We start from the raw sequence: 25,734 nt of genomic DNA on the forward strand, positions 1-25,734 counted from the left end.
ACACTTAGACCCTCATTGCCCTGGCCCCCCCCCCCCCAAAAAAAAAAGGATTAGGGATGTTTAACCTTAAGAGGAGGCTTACAGGGAAAAGGATAACCCTGCTGCTGAAATACTTGAAATGTTCTATAGGATTAGCCTTATTATGCTTGGCTCCATAAGGGAAAACTAGGACCAATGATTTGTAATTACAAGTAAGCAAATTTTGGCTCAGTGTCAGGTATAACTTTCCAATACTTGGGAGGTTCTACTTTTGAATGCGTCATGGACATTTTAAAATTCAACATGTCCAACAGAAGGCATTATCTCCCCCCAACTCCTGTTTTTGAACTACCTCTTTCTGTTCAAAGCACTATCATCTTTCAGGTCACCCAGGTTCGCAATCTACAAGTCAGTTTTCTTTTTTTTTTTTTTTTTTTGGATGAGGCAGTTGGGGTTAAGTGACTTCCCCAGGGTCACACAGCTAGTAAGTGTCAAGTGTCTGAGGTCGAATTTGAACTCGGGTCCTCCTGAATCCAGGGCCCTCCTGAATCCAGGGCCCGTGCTTTATCCACCGCGCCACCTAGCTGCCCCTACAAGTCAATTTTCAACTCTTTACTCACTCTCACAACACCAGCCAAATCTCTACATTCATATCACACAACCTTCGGCCTTAAACACCTCCTCTACTAGACTACTGAAACAGCCTCCTAATTGGTCTTCCTGTCTACATTCCCATCCTTCTTCAATTCATTCTTGGCAAAGCTGGTGTTTCATTTCTATAATCGAAGGTCAAATTAAATCCTTTCACGATCTTATTCCAACCTGTTTTGGGGTGGGGGGCAGGGCAGTGAGGGTTAAGTGACTTGCCCAGGGTCACACAGCTAGTAAGTGTCAAGTGTCTGAGGCTGCATTTGAACTCAGGTCCTCCTGAATCAAGGGCCGATACTTTATCTACTGTGCCACCTAGCTGCCCCCCAACCTATCTTTCTAGACTTATTAATATTCACTCACTAATTATACATTCCAGCCAAACTGGTCTACATTCAATATCCCAGCGCTAAGCTTTTTTGCATAAGCTATCTTCTCAAGCCTGCAATGGGCTGCTCCCTCCTCCTGTCCCCTAGAATCTCTACTTCCCTTCAAAACTCAGTTCAAGTGCTACCACCAACAAAGTTTGGTCCTTCTGTAATTATTATTGGTGCTTCTGCTCCACCCCCCAAATTATTTTGTATTTATTATTTAAGCGTTCACTTGCTTTTGACCAACAAAATATAAGCTCCATGAAGGTAAAGACTATTTCCTTCATGTCTTTGTATTTCTAATATGTAGCAAAGTGTTCTAATACACAGCAAGTGCTTGTTTTCCCTTAGGAGCAAGTACAATAAGGCCAATGCTTCTTTTACAGAACATTTCAAATCTTTCATCAGCAGGGTGGTCATGCTTCCTCTTAAAGTTAAACATCCCTAATTCTTTTTTTTTTTTTTTGGTGGGGCAGTGGGGGTTAAGTGACTTGCCCAGGGTCACACAGTTAGTGAGTGTCAAGTGTCTGAGGCCAGATTTGAACTCAGGTCCTCCTGAATCCAGGGCCAGTGCTCTATCCACTGCGCCACCTAGCTGCCCCCAACATCCTAATTCTAAACCTCAACAGAGTTTTGAGTTTTTCTTGATTTTCTGGTCACCTTCGAGGATGTTTTCTTGATTGTCAACATCCTTCCTACCTAGCTGTAGAAACAGTATCACTGGATTCAAGTAGAGGCTGAATAACCACCTGTCTTAAGCATTTTGTATCAGACTTTGGTTATATTTCTATTTCTGTCCATTTCAACTCTTAAGACTTTTATTCTTTTCATACCAGCCTACTCACAAAAGCCAATATGACTATACCCTTTGGTAACTAAATGGAAGATAGCTCAAAGAGGCATATATTTATCAAGGCCTGAATGAATTCTTATTTTTAAAAAATAGGTAAGACTGGTAGCATGCAAGACCGAAGAACTGTCTGGTCCAAGTGCAGGATGCAATTTTCCCTCAAATCTGGATTTTATAAAACTTAAGGAAAACTTAGGAAAGAGAACTTGAAAGCAAGTCTTTTAGCTCAAGGTACAGTGCTCTTCATCTAGATTAAGTGCTATTTTGTGTGGTAGTTTTGAAGGTAAAGTGTCCAAAGCTATGGCAATGAGAGGAAGAAATTAATGCAAGTTCGTTTGGCCTGGGGTGGGGGGGTGGGGGGGGGTGGGGAGGTGGGGCAGTGAGGGTTAAGTGACTTGCCCAGGGTCACACAGCTAGTAAGTGTCAAGTGTCTGAGGCTGGATTTGAACTCAGGTCCTCCTGACTCCAGGGCCGGTGCTTTATCCACTGTTCCACTTAGCTGCCCCTGCAAGTTCATTTTTAATTGTTAAAAGTCAAATTCACATATATCCTTGGCAATATTTAGGTGTACAGTTTCCAAAGAATTAGAATAAAGTCACTGATTCTTCATAAAGCCCCAGATTATCTAATAAATTGCTTCTCAAACTGCCTCAAATCTGCTTTGTAAGGGGCCTACAAACTTAAAAGATGGCACACCATGCAATTCAAATATAATTTACTATTTGCTATAAGCAACATGAGATAGGAAGAAAAAAAGAGAGCACAGTGTTCATTGTTAGACAAGAAAGGAGATGACAGTTTAAGAAAACCTGATATGACAAACCAAGTTTTACAAATTGTACATACTTTAGAAAAGTACTCACCATAAAGTGACTTGTATCAAGCATCTCTTTAAGCTTCCTCTTAAACATCCTTAATTCTAAACCTCATCTAAAGAGTTTTGAGTTTCCCTGCCTTTTTGGTCACCTTGGATATTTTCCTGATTGTTAGCATCTTCGAAAAACATGAACCTAATTCTAGAAACAATATTCCAAATGATTAACATTCCCATATATTTATTGTTGTGATCTTTCCTTTGGTAGTCTGTTTTATACTTTGCTTGCTGTTTATAATTGGGTATATGAAACAGTTATCTCTGAATCTTAAATGATTTTCACATGCATGGAAAAGAGTTGGTGTATGCCCTATTTCCAATAATTGCTTTTTTTATATTCAGCAAAGAAACACAGCAGCATCTTGTTTTCTCTGTAGCTTTCAGGCAGTTGTGCGTCACATGGTTTGCTGTAAAATATAATTAGTTAGTAAAAAGCTGTTTCCCTTTCACACCTTCATTAAGGAATTTTTTGGTGTGTTGAGTGTTCTCATGTCTTTGTAAAAGGCATTTTAGAGAGGAATCCGTATGGATTGTGAGGTCTTTCAGATGCTTCTGTTATACTGACTGCATTAAACTCCCCAGTCTTGTCCAGCTTGGTAAATGGGAACACATGAGCTCTCAAAAGAATTAGGCCTAACTAGCCACAGAGAAAACAAGTGGATAAAGAAGGCCTATTGACCCATTATGCTCTAATGCTGTCTGTGTAGATGAATGGATATACAACTTGGAGATTTTGTCACATATGTATATTTATTGTGGACAGACTGCATTTGGGCCCAGAATTGAATAGGCGAAAGGGAGTTTGGGGGATTGAATAGCCCTCTTGAATGATGGTACATACGCTTTTCTGAAACAAAGGGCCAGCTTTAATTTTTCTTATGCACCAAACTTCTTGTTGTTGTTTGTCCTTTGTTCTTGAAGAGGACCATGGCATCAGGGTAATGTCATGACTTGTAGTAAAGTAGATTTAATTGAGGGAGGGCTGTTCAAGGTCACCAGCCTCACTCTGTCCTCCAGAGCCTTCTGGGTCCAGTGGTCAGATACACATCAGGATGACTTGAGATGGCCCTGCATGTTTAAGGCAATTGGGGTTAAGTGACTTGCCCAAGGTTACACAGCTAGTAAGGTGAGTGAGGTGAGATTGAACTCGGGTCCTCTTGACTCTAGGGCCAGGGCTCTATCTGCTACACTCCCTTATTATACTTAAAGAGCATTTAACTTCATTTTTATCCTTTATGTTTACATTGTTATTGTATAGCTTCTTTGTCCTTTTTCTGCGTATTTCACTCTTGGTTCATAACAATCTTCACATGATTCTCTGCATTTATAGTTATTTTTTGCAGCACAGTAGCATTTACATGTGCTACATTTTTTTTTAGACATTTATTAATCCACCAAAAAGTACAGGCCTATCTTTTTAGTACTAATAAGATTCTTCTGGTGATGTCATACCTCTTCAAAACATGGAATATCATAGTTTCTAAGGAATTAAATTTGCAGTTTACCCAAAGGACAATAGATAATCATGGACCATCTGGTCAGTATATGATCTAGGCCAGTGCATATCTGAAAAGGAATCCCTGCTAGAATATACCCAGGAAGTAGTCAGATAGTTTTTGCTTGAAGACCTTTAAGAAGCAGGAACTCACCACCTCCTAAGGCAACCCCATCCAGATTTTGGATAGCTTTAATGGTCTGGAAGTTTTTCTTGGCATCAAGCTTACAGTGACCTCTGCTGTTTTCCCCCATTCCTCATCATTCTGTTTTCTGGGGGTCAGAACAAATTGAATCCCTCAGGAGCTAGGTGCGACAGTGGATAGAGTGCTGGGCCTGGAGTCAGGAAGACCTGATTTTGGACATTTAACTGACTGTATGACCCTGGGCAAGTCCATTCCCCAACTGTAAGATGAGGATAATAAGAGCACCTACTTTCCAGGGTCATTGGGGGGATCAAATGAGATATTTGCAAAAGTACCTAACAGTGCTTGGTGCATAGTAGGTGCTATGTAAATGCTTATTTTCTTCTCTCTCCTTCCCTCCCTTGTTCATGGAACAACCCTTCAAATACTTAAAGATTTGTCATGCCTGTTCTGTGTCTTCTCCAGACTAAACATACCTATGTTTTGTTTTTTTTCCTCCCCAAGAGATCCTCATATATCTTGGAATCCAGGCCCTTTACTCTCTTGGTTACCCTCCTCTGAAAACTTTAGCTTAACGATGTCTTTAAACCATGGTGCCGAGAATTGAACGTAACATTCTAAATGAGGTCTGAAGAGGGCAGAGCACATCATGTCCATCACCTCTCTATTTCCTGGAAACTGTGCATCTCTTAGTGGTGCTCAAGTTGGCATTAGCCTTTTTGGCTAATTCATCACACTGCTGACTCAATGAACTTGTGCTCTAAAAACAACCCTCCAGATAATTGTCTGAAGAATTACTCTCTAACAGGGTCTCTCCCACCCTATGCTCCTGAAGTTATTTTGCATGCAAATGCAAGACTTTAAATTTATCTGTAGAACTTTGGCCTATTGAAATAGCCTGTGAAAGATTATTTAAAAGAATTGCTGTTTTATCAGTGACTTTCACACAAGATGAAATTGAAATCTCAAGTCTTAATCATCTTGCACCTAGTTTTTTGCCCCAAAGGCAAACCAGGTTATTGCAGTGTTTGGGGCTCATCATTTGGACAAAAGCCATCATTGTGCAGTATATGGTTTTCAGAAATGCTATTGTTTTTGTGTGTTAATAAATATGCTTCAGTGAATAAAGCATATGATGCCTTTGAACCAGCAATACTTTCAGAAAAAAGGGTTCTTCTTGGGTACTTAGTCCCTTTTTTCAGATTTTAGGGGTTTGTGCAATGGTCTATAGTTATGTTAGGGCGGGGGGGAGCCCACTTAGAAGGAGCAGCACCTGAGCAAGGTGGCTCTTATGCTTTGTGAATGCAAAGGGGAGGGGAGCCCAGAATTTGGGAGTTTGACATTTTTTAGAGTGGAGGATGGTTATAATTGGGAAACAAGGAAATTAGTATAGTTGGGTTGGGAAACAGAGATGAATGTGGTGTTGGTCTTATAACAGTTTGATTTTCTTCATAGCTACAGATTGGAGAATACATTACTGAGGACAGGTCAAGATGTGAACGCATCTTCATTAGCTTTGAATCCATACTCTCTCATTCTTCTCACCCTTCATCTGTGATTTTTCTAAAAAATACTTTGCACCATGTGCTCTGTTGGGGAAATTATCTTTGCTAAACATTTAATTGGATACGAATACTTATTAATCACCTTGTATTTGTAAATCTCTGTGCTAAGTCCTAGGGTTGAAAACACAGCCTTTGCCCTTTAGGAGCTTAGAATCTAAAAAAGAGGTGGTGGGGGGGAGAGGAAATGAACGAGAACACGTGTATGATTATATACACATGTAGGTGTGATACGGGGCAAAATATGATGAGGGCAAAGGTCTTTAAGAAAAAGGGATTTTTTTAAACTGAGGGAAACAAAGTTTTATACAAGAGGCAAATATAATGGTTTAAGGAATTTCATCTTGAACTTGAATTTGTTAAATCATTGATCATTTTACCGTGTATGATGTATTCCTGAAAAATGTATCAGTCACGTGAAGGTGGGACTAAATGTTCTTTAAGGTCCCTTCCAGTTTTAAATCTCTGATGCTCTGATCTCCCCTCCTTTGCTCCCCCCACCCCCAATTCCTCTCACTTATCTTCAGTTTCTCTCCATCTATAGTCTACACCCACTACCTCCATTTCCTCACCTACTACTCAGAGGATTACAGATTAGATGGAAAGTATATTAGTTACTCTTTAGTTCAGAGATTCTGCACCTTTTTTTGTGTCCAAGACCCCTTTGGCAGCAGTCTGGTCAAACCTCTGGAACCCTTCTCAATGTGTTTAAATGCATAAAATTAAATTCATCATTACAAACAAAATCAATTATGTAGAAATACAATTATAGGGTTAGCTAGGTGGTGCAGTGGATAAAGCACCGACCCTGGATTCAGGAGGACCTGAGTTCAAATCCAGCCTCAGACCCTTGACACTTACTAGCTGTGTGACCCTGGGGAAGTCATTTAACCTTCATTGCCCTGGGGGGAAAAAGATACAGTTATAAAAATACTTTTTAAAAAGTTCACAGGCCTCAAGTTATGAACCTCTTACCTAATTCAATCCCTTCATTTTATAGAAGTCCCAGAGAAGTAACATTATTTGCCTAATGTTACTAGGTAGCAAGTAACTGAGCTGGGATTTAACATAGATCATCTATCTCCTAATCCACAGCTTTTTCCAGTACACCATGCTTATTTTATAATGCCTCCCACCACTCCCCTTACACTGTCCTCTCTAAGGTTATTGATGACGTTTTAATTGTATAATCTACTGGCCTTAGTCCTTATATTTAGCATTTCTGGGGCTTTTGTAATTCTCTCATTGATCACATCAGCATTGATAGGTAGATAGATAGAAAGGATCTCTTTACCTTCTATTTGTAACTCATTATCTATATCTTTAGCTCCCAAATCTCTGTTTCTAGTCTCTGAATTCCATTCTCACACCTCCTTTTAGTTATCTCCACTTCAAACATAGTATGTTTATATCTCTCTCTCAAACAATACATGTTGCAAACTGAATTTATCATTCTCCTCCCTTCCTCCTAATGTCTTCATTTCTGTCAAAGACTAAACACCAGCTTCCTTTTTCTAGTCCCCTGGAACCAGTCAATTGCCACAGCTTGTCAATTCTACCTCTGTAGAATCTGTCCCATCCTGTCCATTCATATTGCCACCACCCTGGTTAATTAAGGCTCTCCTCCTGCCTTTTGTGTATAGTATCATTAAAAACATTTTAAGTAATTTTCCTGCCTTTAGTTTTTCTCCCTCCCAATCCATCTTTTACATAGCTTCCTAAATAATCTCCCTAATGGCATTGGTCTTACTGTTACTTCCATATACAAAAACTTTCATTGGATCTCCATTACCTATAGAATAAAATACAAATTTCTGAGCCTGATGTTTAAGGCTGAGTCTTTGCACAGCATGACTTCCTAGACTTATTTAGCACTACTTAACTTTAAGGTACCGTACATTTCAGCCAAGCTGGATTATCATCTCATCTTGCATCCTTGTATTTACACATTTGTTCCTGGTTTCTGCATATTAAAAATCCTTTTATCTCCCCTTTGAGGCCTAGCTCAGATGGCTCCTCTCCTGTTAGACTTCACTGATGTGTCTCTTACTCTTTCTCTCCTGTTCTTCTCCCTCCAAAATTCCAGTGATGGGGCCCAGTTTATTTTTCCTTTTCTCCTTTTTAAAATGTTGTATTGATACCTTTTGTTTTCAGACCACAATAATTGATGCAACACTACCTCATTGAATTGTTTCTTGATACAAATAGTTAAACAAAATCAATCAACACAGTAACCAGCGACAGCATGTGTAATTGGTACCCTTAAGTCCCCTAGCTCTCTGTTGGGAGGAAGGAGAGGTTTTATCATATGTTCTTCCTGGTAGAGACTGATCCTTTCAACTACTCTGGGTTCTACAGCTCTTTGTTGATGTTTTTTTATTTACATTGCATGTATTTTCCTGGTTCTGTTTACTTCACTCTGCATCACTTCATATAAGTTCTCCTTTCTCTGAATTACTCATTTATTTCTTATATACAATAATATTATATTGCATTATAAGCTACAATTTGTTTAGTCAAAAAGTGCAGCTATGAATATTTTGGTATATCTTTGCTTAATAATGGATTTTCTGGGTCAAAGAATATTTGAGTAGTTTAATATAATAATATTTTACTATTCCTCTCTTTCCACAGTCTCTTTCCACATTAACTAATTGCATCTTTTATAATCTTTGCCACTTTGGGTATAAAATAAAACCTCATTCGTGTTTTAATTTTTTCTTTTTTTAGTCATTTTGAGCATTTTTATGTGGTGGTTATTGGCACTCTGAAATGTCTTGAAAATGGTTCATATCATTGGATCACTATGAGGGCATTGCTTTTGATCGATCATGTGTTTGTGTCTAGTTTGTTGCATTTTTTAAAAGTTCTACTTATTAAAATTCTCATTTCCAGAAATTTACCTCCCTATAACTTTCCATCATTGTTTTTAGTTCTACCCTCTGGAGTAATACAGAATAAACTTAACATGTGTCCTGTTGACATTTCTCTTCCCCACGTTAAATATTCCCACTTTCTTCATCTGTCTCTCATGTGATATAGTTTCCAGACTTTTTGACATTAAGAGGGTTACTACTGAATGTTCTCTTTTATCAGCTTCCCTTTTTAAATTTAGGTAGAAATGAACTTTTGTGGTCCATAGGTTGGCTGTAACCTTCCTTGATTTAAATGGGTGGTTCACTTGCTGACTTAAGGGAAGGAGAATCAAGTGATATCTTCTAAGGATAGAGAGAGAGACATGGTTGTGTTTGTAGGCAGCAGAGAAGAGCCAGTAAATAGGGAGTGAGTAAAAATGAGAAAGTGGGGATTATAGAGGAGTCAGTCTACAGGAGAAGGTAAGAGCAAATGGCATCCAAGAGTGCATGGTGAAAGAGTGGCATTGGCAAGAAGGGCTGCCTCTTCAAGCAATACAGGTGTAAAAGAGGCGATAGTGGGGGGGGGGGGATGTATCCGAGTTTTGTGAGATGAATAGGGGAGAAGAGGGAGCTCTCGGGGAATGGCCTCATTTTCTTCAGTGAGGTATGAGGTAAGGATTCAGTTGAGATTTATTTCATATAAATTTGTAGTGGACCTAGTTTATGATTTTGTGGTTTTGTTTTTTTTTCTCTCTATAGCTGTCTTAATCATCGTAGATAGGGGGAATAGTCTAAGGCTGGGATTTGGCAAGGTGTGATCAGTGATTGAACAAGAGGGCAAGGGATTCTAGGGAAGAGGAAAGCCAGTGACACCACGGTAGGGTTGATAGGCTGGGACAGTCCTGAGGGGTAGAGGGACCAGGGATCAAGATGGTGAGGAGGAAGAAACAGTTGATGCATTGTAAGGCACAAACAAGAATTTTGGAGTTCATGAACAGAAAATTGGAACGCTTTTGGGTGATGACAAGATCCAGGGTTGTAACCATCTTTGTATTGTTGAGGTGAAGTGATGGAGGGGGTCATGATCATTAGTATATTGCATTACCCTATTAACCTGGAAGGTTAGCATATTTAAGGGAGCATCAGTCTGCATGTTCAAGTCTCCCAGTATAAGGGGAAGACCAAGTGGAAAGGCAGAGTTGGGTACTCATTGAAGAAAGGAAAATGTCCTGGGAAGTTGAAAGATAATGGCTATCAGAATCTGGATTGGGTTAAAAACTTGAATTGTGTGGACCTCAGAGGAGGAGAGGTTGTCAGAGTGTGAAAGTGGCAGTGAGGTAGGGAAGGAGCATTCCAGTTCTCCCAACAAAACCAGTGAATTTGGGGGGGGGGGGCCCACAAGGCCAGAGATGGCAGTAAAGTCAGGAGGGAGGAAATAAGAAAGGAAGATGTTTGAGATGAACCTAAGCTGGTTACTTTTGGAGGAGCTGTTCCAGAAGCACAGTTGGAGGAGGGATTGGAGGATCCAAAATGACCTTAGAGGGGTTACAGTGGAGCAGGCGTTTGTGGATTCAGCCTTTAGCAGCTGAGGGTCCAGAAGCACCAGGTAGGGTGGCAACAAGCATTGATTAAGCACCTACACTGTGCCCTTTACAACAACCCTGGGAGTCAGGTGCTCTGGTTATCCCCCATTTTAATTATGGAAACTGAGGGAAACAGGTTAAAGTGACTTGCTTAGGATCACACAGCCAGGAAGTGTCTGAGGCCTGATTTGACCCCAGCCAGGTGTTCTGTCTACCCAGCTGCCTCTCAGTTATGCTAACTTTTGATTCTTTTTTTTTTTTTTTTTGGTGGGGCTATGTGGATTAAGTGACTTGCCCAGGGTGACACAGCTAGTAAGTGTCAAGTGTCTGAGGCTGCATTTGAACTCAGGTCCTCCTGAATCCAGGGCCGGTGCTCTATCCACTGCACCTCCTAGCTGCCCCTAACTTTTGATTAATGAGGCCAAGATGGCGTGACTAGAGGGAGGCGGGGGATTAGAAAGTTCTGGGTCCTTTCTTGTCTAGTCTCTTGGCAAGTTGTGATATGGTGTTTTTCGAAGGCCTCTTCACAGTAAACTAAAGCCTGGTGAAGCATGGGCTGGAGCGGTCCGAATGGAGGAAAGGAGTCGCGGTGGATGTTGGAAATGTTTGAGGATGGCTGTGAGGGAATGACCCTGGGGAAAGCAGTGAGGGGAAGACTGGATCCTGGGCTAGGCCAAGGCGTCTTAGGAAGGTCTTGGGGGGAAGAACATCTTCAGGATGGGTAGTTGGCTCCCATGCTGACACAGGCCTTACCGGGGCTCGCTGGTAAGGTCCTGAAGGGAAGACAGTAGAGATGGAGATGTCCAATCCCTGGCTGACACACATGGCTCCCCAGGGAGGCCCTGGAGAGGAGATGGAATCCTGAGGCAGCATAAGGAAAATGTGCTTCAATACGGACTCACATCAGTAGTGTCGGCACTGCGCTTTAGTTTGGGAAGATGGGCCAAGGAATATTGTGGGGGGAGAATTCAATTGCTGTACTTGGTTTTTGCCTTTATTTCTCTCATGACTTCTCTGTTTGAGTCTGATTTCTCCATATTGTGGCACCTGTAGCATCCGTCTCATTGAGAAGAGAATTGCTCGTACACTTATGCTTCTCTTTTTCTCTTGTAGCATTTGACATTGCGCAGCAAAGAAATGGTGATGGAGAAGCCAAGTCCCCTGCTCGTCGGGCGGGAATTTGTGAGGCAGTACTACACTCTGTTGAATAAGGCCCCAGAATACTTGCACAGGTAATGAGAAAATACACAATTTAAAAAAATACACAGTTTTAAAAAAGTTTTACTGTGCTTGTTATATGAGACTACATAGAATTACTTGGGTTCTTAGTTATTGTTTCTCTTCATTCTTCTTTCTTTTTCTCTCTTTTTTTCTGTCAGTTCCTCTCATTGAAAGTATTTCAGGGGGGCAGCTAGGTGGCATAGTGGATAAAATATGGGCCCTGGATTCAGGAGGACCTAAGTTCAAATCCGGCCTCAGACACTTGACACTCAACTAGCTGTGTGACTCTGGACAAGTCTCTTAACCCTCACTGCCCGACCAAAAAAAAAGAAAGTATTTCAGTGTGGTACCTTAGTTTTTGCCCCATGATTTTCTGTTTTGTTCTAAATTCCTTGGCTCTTTTCAGAATATTAACACTAATCAAAACACCTTATTTCTACCCTTTCTGAATACATGGAGTTTATTATATGTAGAAAACAATTACAACAACAACAACAAATTTGGCTCAGTTAATCTGTGTGTCTTTCATAATCCATTGTGCTAAATGCTAGGGATACAAAGACCAAATAGGAAACAATTCCTACTTAAGGATCTTGCCTTTTATCTAAAGGGACAGTATGTACATCAGTAAGTTCATCTAAACTGAGTACAGGATAATTAGGAAGGAGGGCACCTGCAGGTGGGAGATCACAAAAGGCTTTGTCTAGATGGTTGAGAGAGATAAACCCAGCTTGACTGGATTGTAGAGGGCAGGAAAGGAAGGAATGCATCATGAAGCTGGAAAGATAGCTTGGGACCAGGTTGTAAAGGGCTTTAAAAGCTGAACAGAGTTTATGTTATCATTGAGTTCATAGAAAAGCTACTGGAATTTGAGTTAGCAGCAGTTAAAGACAAGGGCAGCGAGGTGGCACAGTGAATAGAGCACTAGCCCTGAAGTTGGGAGGACCTGAGTTCAAATTTCACCTCAGACTCTTACTAGCTGTGTGACCCTGGGCAAGTCACTTAACCCCAGTTGCCTTAAACATCCAGGGCCATCTCCAGTCATCCTGATGTATATCTGACCACTGGACCCAGGTGGCTTTGAAGGAGAGAGTGAGCCTTGTGACCTTGCACAGCCCTTCCTCACTTAAATCTACTTCACTGCTAGTCATGACATCACCCTGATATCATGGTCCTCTTCAAGAACAAAGGACAATCAGCAACAACAACTTAAAGACAATCACTTGGGCAGCTGTGTAGAGGATAGATTGGAGGGGGAGAAACAGAACAGAGACTGATAGAAGACTCCTGCAGTTGTCTAGCCTGAGCTTTGGTGGTGACTGTGTCAGTAGATGGTAATATACAGGGGAGATGTTGTAAACGTAGATGGAAGGATAGATTTGGCAGTGCATTTGCATATGGGAGGTTAAGGGAGAAGAGTTGAGGAAACTGCAATTAGTAAGATGCCGGGTTTTGTTTTTTTTTTACAGAAATGGAGAAGTTTAAAGGATTAGTATAGTGAAATTAACAAACATCATATAAAACCAGCAAAGTGTAACAGAAGAAGAGGATTACACATGAAACTTGTTTTTCCTTTTAAGGAATAGGGATAGGGACAGGGACACACTACCTGAATTTCATTTGTATAAGGGGCTTCTAGTAAGGAACTCTAATTAGCGATGCAGGTCAGCACCTTTTCATCAGCTTAGAAGACTGAGTGGTTAAGCACTGGCCTAAGGACAGTAAGTGTCAGGGGTAGGACCTGATCCCAGGTTTTCCTGGCTCCAAAGCCAGCTCTCTAACCACTGTATACCACTTTTAATTTCACTTAACTTTCAAAACTACTTTCTGTCTTTTCCTTTTGGATATCTCTTCTCTATATTAAAAAGAATGTGGGGGCATCTAGGTGGCGCAGTGGATAAGGCACTGGCCCTGGATGCAGGAGGACCTAGGTTCAAGTTCAGCCTCAGACACTTGACACTTACTAGCTATGTGACCCTGGGCAAATCACAACCTCATTGTCCTGCAAAAAAACCTCCAAAACAAACAAACAAAATGCTTAAATGATCCTTTTCCCCTGGAGTGTATTGCTAGTTTCCTTTGTGAGAAATAATAACATCTGGGGGGGCGGGAGGAACCAGTCTTCTCCCTTTCATTCTTAGTCCTTTCTTCCCTCCTCCTCCAAGGTCCAGTTCTCCTTCAAAGTAAGATTCATATGAGTCAAAGAGTCTTGGGTGGAGACAGATCTATTTATCTAGGTAACTGAATGATGTTACTGATGAAAATTACCCTGAAGGACTTTATTTATTTAGCTTGCACCAAATCACACCTAGGTAGAAACTGTTGTATCCCTATCAGCTTGGGTGGGGTCTACATTCTTTGTCTGTCGTTTTATTTTACTTTTTAATTTAATTTTAAATATAATACACCGCCAAACCTGTCAGCCAATTAGACTTGATTGCTGTTAACCAATTAGATTTGCTATGTGGGGGTGGCTACGTGGCGCAGTGGATAAAGCACCAGCCTTGGATTCAGGAGTACCTGAGTTCAAATCCGGCCTCAGACACTTGACTTACTAGCTGTGTGACCCTGGGCAAGTCAATTAACCCCCATTGCCCAGCAAAAAAAAAAAAAAAAAAAGATTTGCTATGTGATGGACCTCCTATAGTTAGAAGGGTATTTAAACTGACCCCCACTGCCATTAGGGGTCTTTGGTTTGAGAGAGACAGCCATCAACTATCCTTTTATTAATAACCTGCTGGCCTCTTAATAAAATGATTAAATTACCCAGAAGCCATGTCTTTCATTTTTAATCACACCTCCCTTCCACTTCCTCAAATTGGTATGGGTGAGTAGGAACAAAATCCTTGAAACAAATATGCATAGTCAGGCAAAACAAATTAGTATTTCCACATTGGCCATATTCAGAAATGTTATGTTTCCTTCTGTCCCTCATCTCTGAAAGAGGTGGGTAACATTCTTCATCAGTGGTCCTCTGAAAATGCAGTTGATCATAGCATTATAAGGATTTCCGAGTTGTTTTTCTTGTAGTACAAATTGCTCTCCTGGTTTTGTTCACTTCAGTCTTCATCAGTTCATGGAATTCTTGCCAACTTTCATTTATATACCATAATTTCTTTAGTCATTTCCCAGTGGATGAGAGCACCTTCTTGATTTTTTTTTTTTTTTTTTTTGGGGTGAGGCAGTTGGGGTTAAGTGTCTTGCCCAGGGTCACACAGCTAGTAAGTGTTAAATGTCTGAGGCTGGATTTGAATTCAGGTCCTCCTGACTCCAGGGCCGGTGCTCTATGCACTGTGCCACCTAGCTGCCCATCTTCTTGATTTTTAATTCTTTGCTTTTACAAAAGGACATGCTAGAAAATATTTTTATACATTGGGTACTTTTCTTACTTTTTTTATCGCTTTGGGGGTGTAGATCAAATAGTGGTATCACTGGGTGAAAGGGTATGCCTGGTTTATAGAGTTGGTACATAGCTCAAACTCAATTGCCATTATTTTGGGTCTCTTTGCCAATCTGATGAATGTGAGGTAGAAGAACTTTATAATTGTTTTGGTTTGCTTTTCAGTAATTATTAATGATTTGGAACATGTTTTCCATTTGATGGTTGATGCTGTTCATGCACTCTGACTTCTTTGGTGACTGAATCTTGTTCTTGTATACTTGAATGAGTTCTTTACAAATCTGTAAATGAGATCTCTGCGAATTTTTTTCCCAGTTAACCTGTTTTCCTTCTAATTTTAGCTTCATTTGTTTTATTTGTGCAAAAGCTTGAATTTTATATAATCAAAATGGTTCATCTTCTCTTCTGATCCTTTCTAGTCCTTGTTTGGTCATGAACTCTTCCCCAACCATAGTTATAAAAGGTTATTTCCTCTCCTGTTCCTCTAATTTGTTTATTATGTAATTTTTTGCTTCTGAGTCATGTATCCGTTTGGAGCTTTTCTTGGTAATATGTGTGAGATGTTGAACAAAACCTAAATTCTGCTGTATTGATTTTTACTTTTCCCAACAGTTTTTTTTTAAATCAAATAGTGTATCTTTAAACTCGGTAGGTATTTGGGCTCTTTAGGTTCATAAAGCACTCTTGTTATTATGTTGTTTGCTTCTCCAGTCTGTTCCACAGATCGATCTTTTTTAACTGGTACCCGGCTGGTGAGCCCCTTTCCTACTTTTTAGAAATGAGAAAGTTTGGAAGGTGGCTTAGTTTTGAAGAAAAGGTGACACGTTTTCTTTTGGATTCATTGAATTTAAAATGTTTCTGGCATCTGGTTTGAAATATCCATTTGGCAGTTGGAGGCATGGACCTGAAGCTCAGGAAGGCGCCTTGAGCTGGAAAATGAGATGTGTGTTATCCGAATGGAAATGATAGTTAAGCTCATGTCACCCAGCTGAAGAGTAAAGAGAAGGGCCGGGACAGAGCCACAGTTGGCGGGGACACGATATGGATGCTGCCAGAGCAGAGGAGACTGGGAAGGAGAAGTAGGAGAGAGAGCAGTGTCCCCAGAGCTCAGAGAAGAGAGAGGACCAGGGGGAGAAGTTGGACGAGAAAAGTCCCTCAGAGTTGACAGAGATTGTTGGTCATTTTCAGTTCAGTGATGAGGTCAAAATACAGATTGTAAAAGTTTGAAAAGTCAGGGAGAAGACAGAAGTAGAAATTATAAGTGTAGGCAGCTTTTCTTCTAGTAGTACTTTGGCTGAGAAAGGTAGGAGAGGATGATAGCTTTAGGGAATGATAACATCTGTTGATAGGAGTCTCAGGTATGGGTATATTTGAATACTGGAAGAGACCCACAATGGGGGATGGAGGCAGCAATCTGCTGAAGAATATGAGGAGATGGGATCAAGGGCAAGTGAAAAAAAACCAGCCTCCTTTTTCTCAGATACTGAAGGAAAGGAGGAGACAGGGAGGGAGGATGACATCAAGAGGTTTGGTGATAGGAAGGGGACGAGAGAGAGCTTGTGTTTTTATAATCATTAAATTTTGTTAACTCTACTAATGCTGCCATCATATAATTTGAAGAAAGCCCTTGATGAATGCAATAATAACTATTCAATTGTCTTCACAGGTTTTACGGTAGGAATTCTTCCTACGTTCATGGAGGAGTGGATGCTAGTGGGAAGCCCCAGGAAGCAGTATATGGCCAAAACGTAGGTGAAATTTTTTTCCCCTTGCCAGGTTGGAATGGCTAGACAAAATGGAAACTGAGTGGAGCACTTGATGTTCAAAAGGATTTTTTTCAGTTTGCTTATTTAAATACTTAATGTGCCCAGTTCTGTGCCAAGTTCTTTGAAGATATAAAAGCAGAAGATGCGATCCTTGTTCTCAAGTACAAACACTAGAATTAACAGTGACAGTCACATGAGTTTAGTTAGGAGCAGTATGTGACACTCTACACTCCAGGGCCGGTTTGTGCAGTAAGAATCACAGAAGCAAAAGTTACTTACAATTGTATTGTCCATTGTGGTGATAGGTGGCTGGGTAGCATAGTAGATAGTGGTGAACTTGAAGTTGGGAGGACCTGAGTTCAAATCTGTCTCAGGTACTTAGCTGTCTAACCCTGGGCAAGCATTTAACCTCTCAACCTCAGTTTCCCCTACTTTAAAATGGGGTTAATAATTCATTCCCCCTAGGGTTGTTGGGTTCAACATGTGAAGACAACGTGAAGCTGTACTATTACTGTCATAAAGCACTTTACCTGTGTTACCACATTTTGTAATGAAGAAAGACTATTGATGAAGTAGGACTTGACCTGGGTCCTGAAAAGAGTATAGGATTTGGATTCTGTGTCAGGGGTTAGCATTGAAAAATGAGGGACTGAATGGCTATTGGCATGAAAGTAGATAAGAATATGCTAGGGTCTGGTGGGTGAGAGGAAACTTCCTGCCTGGAGTGTCCTGAAACAATTGATATGATTGGACATTGGCATCAGATAAAAACCTGCTTAGTATTCACTTGGGACCTTGGCTTTGTTTTTGAGCTAGGAGAGTAACCAGATAAAGCAATGATTTCAGAGATGTTTATATGGTGGGATTGATTTTGGGTAGGTATCTGGGAGGGTATACAAAAAGTACATTGGGGGGACAGCTAGGTGGCGCAGTGGATAGAGCACCGGCTCTGGAGTCAGGAATACCTGAGTTCAAATCCAGCCTCAGACACTTAACACTTACTAGCTGTGTGACCCTGGGCAAGTCACTTAACCCCAATTGCCTCACTAAAAAAAAAAATACAAAAAAAAAAAAAGTACATTGGTTTGGGAAAGGAGTAAGGTAATTCAGATGGTGAGTGATGATGTAGCCTTCTTTAAATTTATGGCTTTTAATATGTTTTTCCAGATTTCTTTATATTGCTCATGCATATCCATTTTAATTGTTCCACTGTATTTGTCGGTTTGTGTTGGTAGAGGGATTGTCATCAGTGAGAGCCCCTGCATCGATGAAATCACAAGTGTGAAACAAAATACCTCCAAACTGTACATTAATAAGCCAAAATTTATTCAGTCTGTTCTTGAGCATTTAGATTGGTTCCAGTTTGTTTTTTTTTGCCATTAGACATTATGCCACTTTTTTCCCCAGTAGCATATATTGGCTCAAATAATTTTTTCTTTTTAATTTCAGTATGCTACCAGATTGCTATCCAAAATGATTCCATTGCAGTGTATGTGAATGTATTTTTTCCCTCTAAATTCTACTAACTAATTGAGTCTTGGTATTTTTGTTTCTTTTTTTAAAAGGATATTCACCATAAGGTATTGTCTCTGAAGTTCAGTGAGTGTCATACTAAGATTCGTCATGTGGATGCTCATGCAACCTTGAGTGATGGAGTAGTTGTTCAGGTCATGGGTTTGCTGTCCAATAGTGGACAACCAGATCGGAAATTTATGCAAACCTTTGTCCTGGCTCCTGAAGTAAGTTCCTTGAGTGTTCATTTTTATCAGTACAGCCTGTTGTTATTTCATGCTGGCTAAGCATGAAAAAAATATCTCCTCTGCTGGTTTCAATTTATATATTGTTGTAACAGGCTCATCGATTTAGAGTTTAAAGCTTTAATGGAGTAGATGATCTTAGAAGCTACCTATTCCAGTCCTCTAATTTTACAGATGAGGAAAAAGGCCTTAGGAGGTGATGTAACTTGTCCAAGGCCATACCAGTAGTAAATATATTGCTAATTTTAAAAGATATGCTTGGAGCCTGTTAGTATAATTCATGGCAGCTATTGACCTGTAATTGTGGCTGTTGGAAGTTGGAAAGTAAATATTATTTTTAAAGGTAATTAAAAATAGATCATTTAAAGTTTTCAGAAAATAATTCAGGGGGCAGCTAGGTGGCACAGTGGATAATTGCACCAGCCCTGGATTCAGGAGGACCTGAGTTCAAATTCAGCCTCAGACACTTGACACTTAGTAGCTATGTGACCCTGGGCAAGTCACTTAACCCTCATTGCCCCACCAAAAAAAAAAAAAAAAGGAAAGAAAGAAAAGAATGCAATGGCTATTCTGCTCTATCTCTAACAGGTTATCTTTTTAAATGATTACATTGTTCAGGAGGCTACTCATTCCTGTTTTTGTTTTTTTTTTTACCCAAAGTCCTTGAATTCTATTATTTTTTTAAAGATCTCCATCTAAGGGAATGAAAAAGTGCTCCATAAATGATTAACACCCAACCCAGTGTCCTTGGTTCTGTGAAAACATGGATTGTGCGCAAGAATGTAGAGGACAGTATGGGTGCATACTAATGCCTCGAGTATCCAAGTGTTAGGCACTGATTATTAGGTAGTGGTGTTTCAAGGAGTGTTTGCTTATAATGACTAATGGTCACAATTGTGAAATGTGATTGGGACAAAATTATAGGGGATAGTGATTCAGCATATTCAGTAACATTTAATATGATATGGTAGAAATAATTGCCTATTGAAATTTTAAAAAACATTTGGTAATTTTCTTTGAAAGCTCAGTTGTGTCCATACATGGTTTCAAAATCTATATTTGAATGTTGTACATGGTCATTGATGGGGGTTTTTCCCCTTTTCCTTTCAGGATCTGTTCCAAATAAATTTTATGTTCATAATGATATGTTCCGTTATGAGGATGAAGTCTTCTGTGATTCTGACCTGAACTTGATGAAGGTAAGAGAAATGGAAAAACTAAGCAAGATTCTGAATTAAAACCTGGATCCTTATAACTTACTGCATTTTTAAAATTGAGAAATAGACTCTTTTTCCCCTGGCACATTCACAATTTTATCCTGTTACAAATCTTCTCAAACACAGCCTTGTTCACAAAAATGATTCTTCTTACCGGTTGGCTGAGAGTGTGGGGTACAATTTGAAATCCTTATATTCTGAGTTCTTTACCTTCGTGGAAAGGATGAGAAATCTGAGATATTGCTGTTGATTAGCAGGTGTAACAGAAGCAGTCTTTTTAATATTCTTATTCTCCTAAGGACATTAAAAAATTCCTTTTTTCCCAAAAATTTAATGTTACATTTCCTGAAGAGAGATCCTATATTTTATATAATGTCTGTCAGAATCAGAAGAAGAAGTAGAAGAGGAACAGGAAGAAAGGCAGCCGTCCCCTGAACCCGTGCAAGAAAATGCCAACAGTGCTTACTATGAAGCTCACCCTGTAACGTAAGAATGGTTCTAGTGTTCAGAAATTAACCTGGACATTATTACATTGCTCCAAAGGGCATTTGTCCTTTCTAGAAATACCATGGAGGTGGTAGAGTCAAATTATGACATCATTTTATTGAATTCTGGGTAGTCTCTATTAATCAGATATTGATGGAATTGTGGTCTTCTGTCCTCCTTAGAGGAGCTGGTGGCATTAATTTAATGCATAATCATTTTGAATTTTGTTGAACTGCCAGAAAAAGTGCCATGGACTCTGAATTAGTATGTTTGTAAAATTTAGGAATGACAGTTGATACCTTGGACTGAAATCCAATATTAATTATACGTTGATTTTTTTAGCTGGTTGGGGTGGAGCAGTGTTGGCATCAGTTTATTATTGCTGTGCCCTTGCTATTCTTCATCTTCCAAAATGATTATAAAACCCACTGACACCTAGATAAATGCCCATGAAATTGAAGATTGGAAATTGGGTTGCGCTTTAATTTCAGCCAATAGTGTCAATTAGACATTTGAGAGTGAACAAAATATCTTGTCATAGTAATGGAATAGAGGAGCCTTTGGAAGAATCTTCTCATGATCCTGAACCTGAGCCTGAATCTGAGACAAAAACTGAGGAGTTGAAACCTCAAGTGGAGGAGAAGAACTTGGAAGAACTTGAGGAGAAGTCGGCTTCTCCACCTCCTGCGGAACTGTTTCTCTGCCCCAGGAACCACCAAAGGTTAGATCAAAGTGATCTTTTTGTAGATCTGTAGCATTAAATGTTCCTACCCAGTGCAGTGCATATGTTCAACTTTACTTATTTTAAATAAGTTGAATATATTAAAATTCATAGTGGAATTCACTAATATTTTTATATCTGAAAGTTGCTGTTTGAGTTTTTGATCATAATAACTGAACGTAGGGGTTTTTTCATGTTGTGGTGGTTTTTTTTCTTAATAGATCCCCAGACAGGGTTGTAATGATTGATTTAATGATGCTCAGTCACAAATGTGCTGCATCTAACACAGTATTGGGATATTCTGCAGTTTCATGTAAAACTAAATTACGGTTTCATTCTATACTGTAACATCCTTTGGACAACAAGATAAAAATTTAAACTTAGTAGTTGAAGCTATAACACACACCCTTCCTAAACAAAAGAGTTTACTTAGAAATTTATGGAAACAGTCTTTTGTTTTCATTTTTAAATTAGGTCCTTTTTCTTTTTAGAGTATAGTTAGTATGGCTTAGACATTTGGTTAATGAAGATTATATTTAAGTTGATGAATATCTGGACAAATTTCAGATCTCATTCACAAGATTATTATTTAAATCTACTTTAAGCCCTTTTCAGAATGTGATTTATTGTTCCACAGAAATAGTGAAATTATTTCTTGAGGTTCTTGGAAGGCAAAGATTTATTTGGGTGATGGGAGAGGGGTACTACTCTCTTAGAGGAAGTGCCTAATCTGTCTAATATAGGGTTTGGGGAATGTCTGCTAATCTTCCAGTGAGTACTCTATTCCTTCCACCCCTCCTGCCCCCCTTTGAAGGGATGGGATAAAAGGATAGGGGGGAGGTAGAGTGGGGGAACTGATTTGCTAGGGTCAGGATTTTCCTGCATGAGTAGTAGTATGGTTTTGTTGGCCACTCACGCCTCTATAATATTTTTTTGTGTCCGTGGCTTGTGGAGGAGCGTGTTATCTAAACATTTGGAATCATTCATAATTTAATAAGTGGGCTCTTGTAATTGAGGAGCTTTATGAAAGTGGGCACATCGGCTGGCACGCCATGCCTGTATTCAGTTGTCTTCATAAATAAATAGTTTAGAAATGAACAGAAATGTGTATTTGGAAGTTTCCCTATAGAAAATGTCGGTGGTTTTCCATGATTAGTAGTCTAGGTTTGTTGCATTTCCTGCAGGCTTTCTCCTGGGCTTCAGTGACCAGTAAAAACCTGCCTCCTAGTGGTACTGTTTCTTCCTCTGGAATCCCACCCCATGTTAAAGCACCAGTCTCACAGGTAACCAATCTGTGAACACATTGGATTGTATCCTTGTTACATTGCCAATTGCTTACTTTCTTATAAGTCGATCAGAAATTGTCATTTGCTTAAGCATACAAAACCCAACTTGTTTTATATGTTCATGCACTCACTTTAAATGCTGAATCTCCATTACATACAAGTAGATGGTATTTGAGGTATGAGTGTTGATAATGCAGATTAAGTTGGCCTCCAAAGTATATGTTATAACTTAAAGACTTTCCAGAAACTATCTAGAGGTGCTAATTTTCACTTAAAACACTTTTTTTAGCAGGGAGTTTTTGGTCTTCTAATTCTGCAGCCTGTGAAGTATTTAATTATTTCAGAAAAGCACAACTGTTTAATAAAGATTGATCGTTAAAATAGAAAATAATCTTTTAATGTATTCTGCATATCAGTCATGTGTGGTTCGCATCTTTTTAAATGAAGCCTGTACCAACTTATGACTGTAGTGTTCACGTACTGATCAAGTATTTTATAGACTAGTGTCAGACCTTTGAAAAATACTGGTAATGTAACACATCAAACATGCTGTCTGTAGGCATTGACTTAGGTCAAAGCAGAACTGATGGTCACATTTATGCTAAGGAAGTATTTTCCAAAATACTTTCCAAATAGATTTTTAGTTCTGAAGTAATTAGCCTAATTTCCTATGGGTTTTTTTTTCAGCCTTTGAAGTTCTTCTGAATGATTTCTAACATTTTTCAGCAAGAACTCTTTGAAATAAGACCTTTGGGTCTTTAAAACCACTATTTTCATTCCATGCTCCTTGTGATAACACTGCATTAAGCTTGTTGTGATGTTGCTCAGTTTTCATAGAGCTTTTTTGTTGTTGATTTTTATTTTCGTGTGTGTGTTCATGGTGTTTCTAGGTTTCTTAGCTAATAGCAAAGGGTGAATTAGTTTCCTATTGCCAATCTTTATTAAAAATTTTCATGTTCTCTTCATTTTTTTTTTCAGTGAGGCAATGGGTTTAAATGACTTGCCCAGGATCACACAGCTAGTAAGTGTTAAGTGTGTCTGAGGCCAAATTTGAACTCAGGGTCCTCCTGAATCTAGGGCCGGTGCTCTATCCACTGCGCCATGTAGCTGCCCCCTCTTCATTTTTAAAAAAATATTTTATTTGGTTTCTGAAGGTACTCATTCAGCTGTAGCATATGTAGAAATTTAAAAGGATATTTCTTGTCCTTAATAGTCTGATGACACACAGACACAGGGTTTAGTTTTTCCAGGACTGCAAGCAAATACTATGTCCCTTCCAGTGTACAGGAATGGCTGTCAGGTCACTATTTCCAAGATAATGGACATTTGTCTTCTAGTTTAAAAAAAAAAAGCTGTGGCTTTATTCAGAAATGTTGATATAGTACCCTTTGAATAAGATTTTCATTTAATACCTATTTACATCAAACGATACAAAATTCTAGCATGCTTAAAGTACAAATATACAGATAAGTGAGTTAATGAGGGAACTTACTGGAAGTCAGCTAGCAAATATAAAATAGCATATGTTTCCACTGTTTTTTAATGACTAGTGAATTAATCGGCATTTCTTTCTTGACTGAAGTTCTATTTAGTAGTTTTTGATAGTGACCTCCATTTTGTAGGGCTTGGTACTTAGACAAGCACTCTGGCAAAACATTCATGTTATTGCCTTCCACTGTAATGATTTCCTCCTCTGCTCTCTCCCCCTTTGTCCCAGTGATATTCCAGAGTATGCAGCTATATTATTACCCTATTAATCAGTTTTCATCAAGTAGCGAGCCAAGAACATCATAATGCATTAAGAGAAGCCTATTCTCCTTCTGGGCTTGTTTCTCATTCAGACCTCAGTATGCATGGCTGTCATGCTCATCAGGGATGGTGTTTGGAATTTGTATGCAGATTTTGGACCTGTGGTTTGAGGCTTTTCCTTCATTTCTCCTTAACCTTTCTGACCTTTCTAGTTTCACTTGTAATTCTTTGTTGTTAGATCATTCTGAACATAGACAAGTCATCAGCAGAAGGCTCCATAGTCTGTTTTTAAAGATAAAACTTGGAAAAGACGCATTTAAGAAATACAAAGAAAATTGGTTTTCTCTTGTGCATTTCAAGTGACAGGTTTGTAGGATGCTGTTTGAATTAGTGTAGTAACAGTTCTTAGTGAAAAAGCTGTGTTGTGTGTGGTGTTCCCAGTGCACTTGGGATACATGATTCCTTGGAGCCCCGTGGTGATCCTGTTTGGAGAGCATGATGTATTTGCTCAAAATGAAGTTCAGATAAGTTTGCCCTAGGTTACACAGCTAATTAAAGTTGCTGAGCTAGAACTCAAAACTAGCTGGTATTTTATGGAACTCCTGATAGGGAAGCTCTGTATTAATTCAGATGCAGATAATATAACTATAAAAGTCATAGTTTCCTGAGGCCCTGAGAGGCCGAGTAAGTGAGTCATACAGCTAGAACATGTGAGGGAGGACGGGAGCCCAGCTTTTATTGATACAAAGGCCTATTGCCTTTTCAAAAACAGAATACTAATTTAATACGTTTTTTATTTAAAATCCTTGTTGTATTTAAAATCTGCTTTGCAGATTTCTCTGATTTTAGATTATATAGATTTATTTTTAAATGTCTCTGATTTGTTATACTTTAAAGAGTCAGTACTATTGTAAATTTTCAGGTGTCCTTGCATTGAAGGAACTGAGGTTAGAAATATAGTGACTTGACTGAATTTTGCCCAATTGGGTGCAATGGAACAAAGGTTTGAACGCTGGCTTCCAGACTTGTTTGTGGGTTTGTGCTCCATAACACTAAGGGATTGGGCATTTTTTATAAGTAATGGTGTTGACTACATTATTCTCAAAGACCAGACCAGGGCAATAGCAGTTTGTTTCTTTCAAAGACACCTAACCATTAAAATCACAATCCAGTAATGGTTTTCTTTCTGGAGAACAGACAGTTCTCAAAGCCTATTGTGGACCAGAAATAAGGAAGAGTAGATCTATTTGCTGTTGTTCAGAGGCAAGCATTGCTCGTAGTCTGTTGTTTGTTTAATTCAAAGACTAGAGTTAAAGTTAAAGAAAGTATAATTTTCTACTTGAAAATTGTGTTTCCTCATTTGTAAAATAGGGGAGTCAGATTAATGACCTAAGGTCCCTTCCAACTTTTGTCTGGACATTTTAAGCAAAGCAGTGTCAACAATCTGATAATTATCAGTTTGTGTAAGAAGAACAGTAAGAAATATTTTGAGGGGGGTATTAGAGGTCTATTGACAATTTTAAATTATTTATATCAAGGAACTTCTAGTTGACCAGTTGGGATGTTATAAGAAAAGTATTGGACTTCTTCCTTTTACCTGCAGACTATATAACACATAGTATTTGGGGGACAGAAAAAATTAAGTCTGTTTAATTTTATAAAGATAGAGGGCTTACATTAAAAAAATTTTTTTTGAGTCTTCTGTTCCTTATCTTCATGGCATTTTAATTAGATATTTGCAGGTGTTAAGTATACAGCAATGATACTGG

At 39.1% G+C, this 25,734-nt stretch overlaps 1 protein-coding gene across 1 annotated transcript in view; it reads left to right on the forward strand.

Moving 5' to 3' along the window:
- The window catches only part of G3BP2 (G3BP stress granule assembly factor 2), a 44,551-nt gene that overhangs the window by 12,310 nt on the left and 6,507 nt on the right, over window positions 1-25,734 (forward strand). The window contains 9 exon segments of the mRNA XM_043969844.1: window positions 11,476-11,594; window positions 16,650-16,731; window positions 18,315-18,492; window positions 19,617-19,685; window positions 19,688-19,705; window positions 20,107-20,209; window positions 20,751-20,899; window positions 20,902-20,930; window positions 22,115-22,213. Of these exon segments, the coding sequence (XP_043825779.1) occupies window positions 11,500-11,594; window positions 16,650-16,731; window positions 18,315-18,492; window positions 19,617-19,685; window positions 19,688-19,705; window positions 20,107-20,209; window positions 20,751-20,899; window positions 20,902-20,930; window positions 22,115-22,213 (822 nt within the window). The 5' untranslated portion in view covers window positions 11,476-11,499.

The sequence above is a fragment of the Dromiciops gliroides genome, chromosome 6 (assembly GCF_019393635.1).
Source record: "Dromiciops gliroides isolate mDroGli1 chromosome 6, mDroGli1.pri, whole genome shotgun sequence".
Lineage (NCBI taxonomy): Eukaryota > Metazoa > Chordata > Mammalia > Microbiotheria > Microbiotheriidae > Dromiciops > Dromiciops gliroides.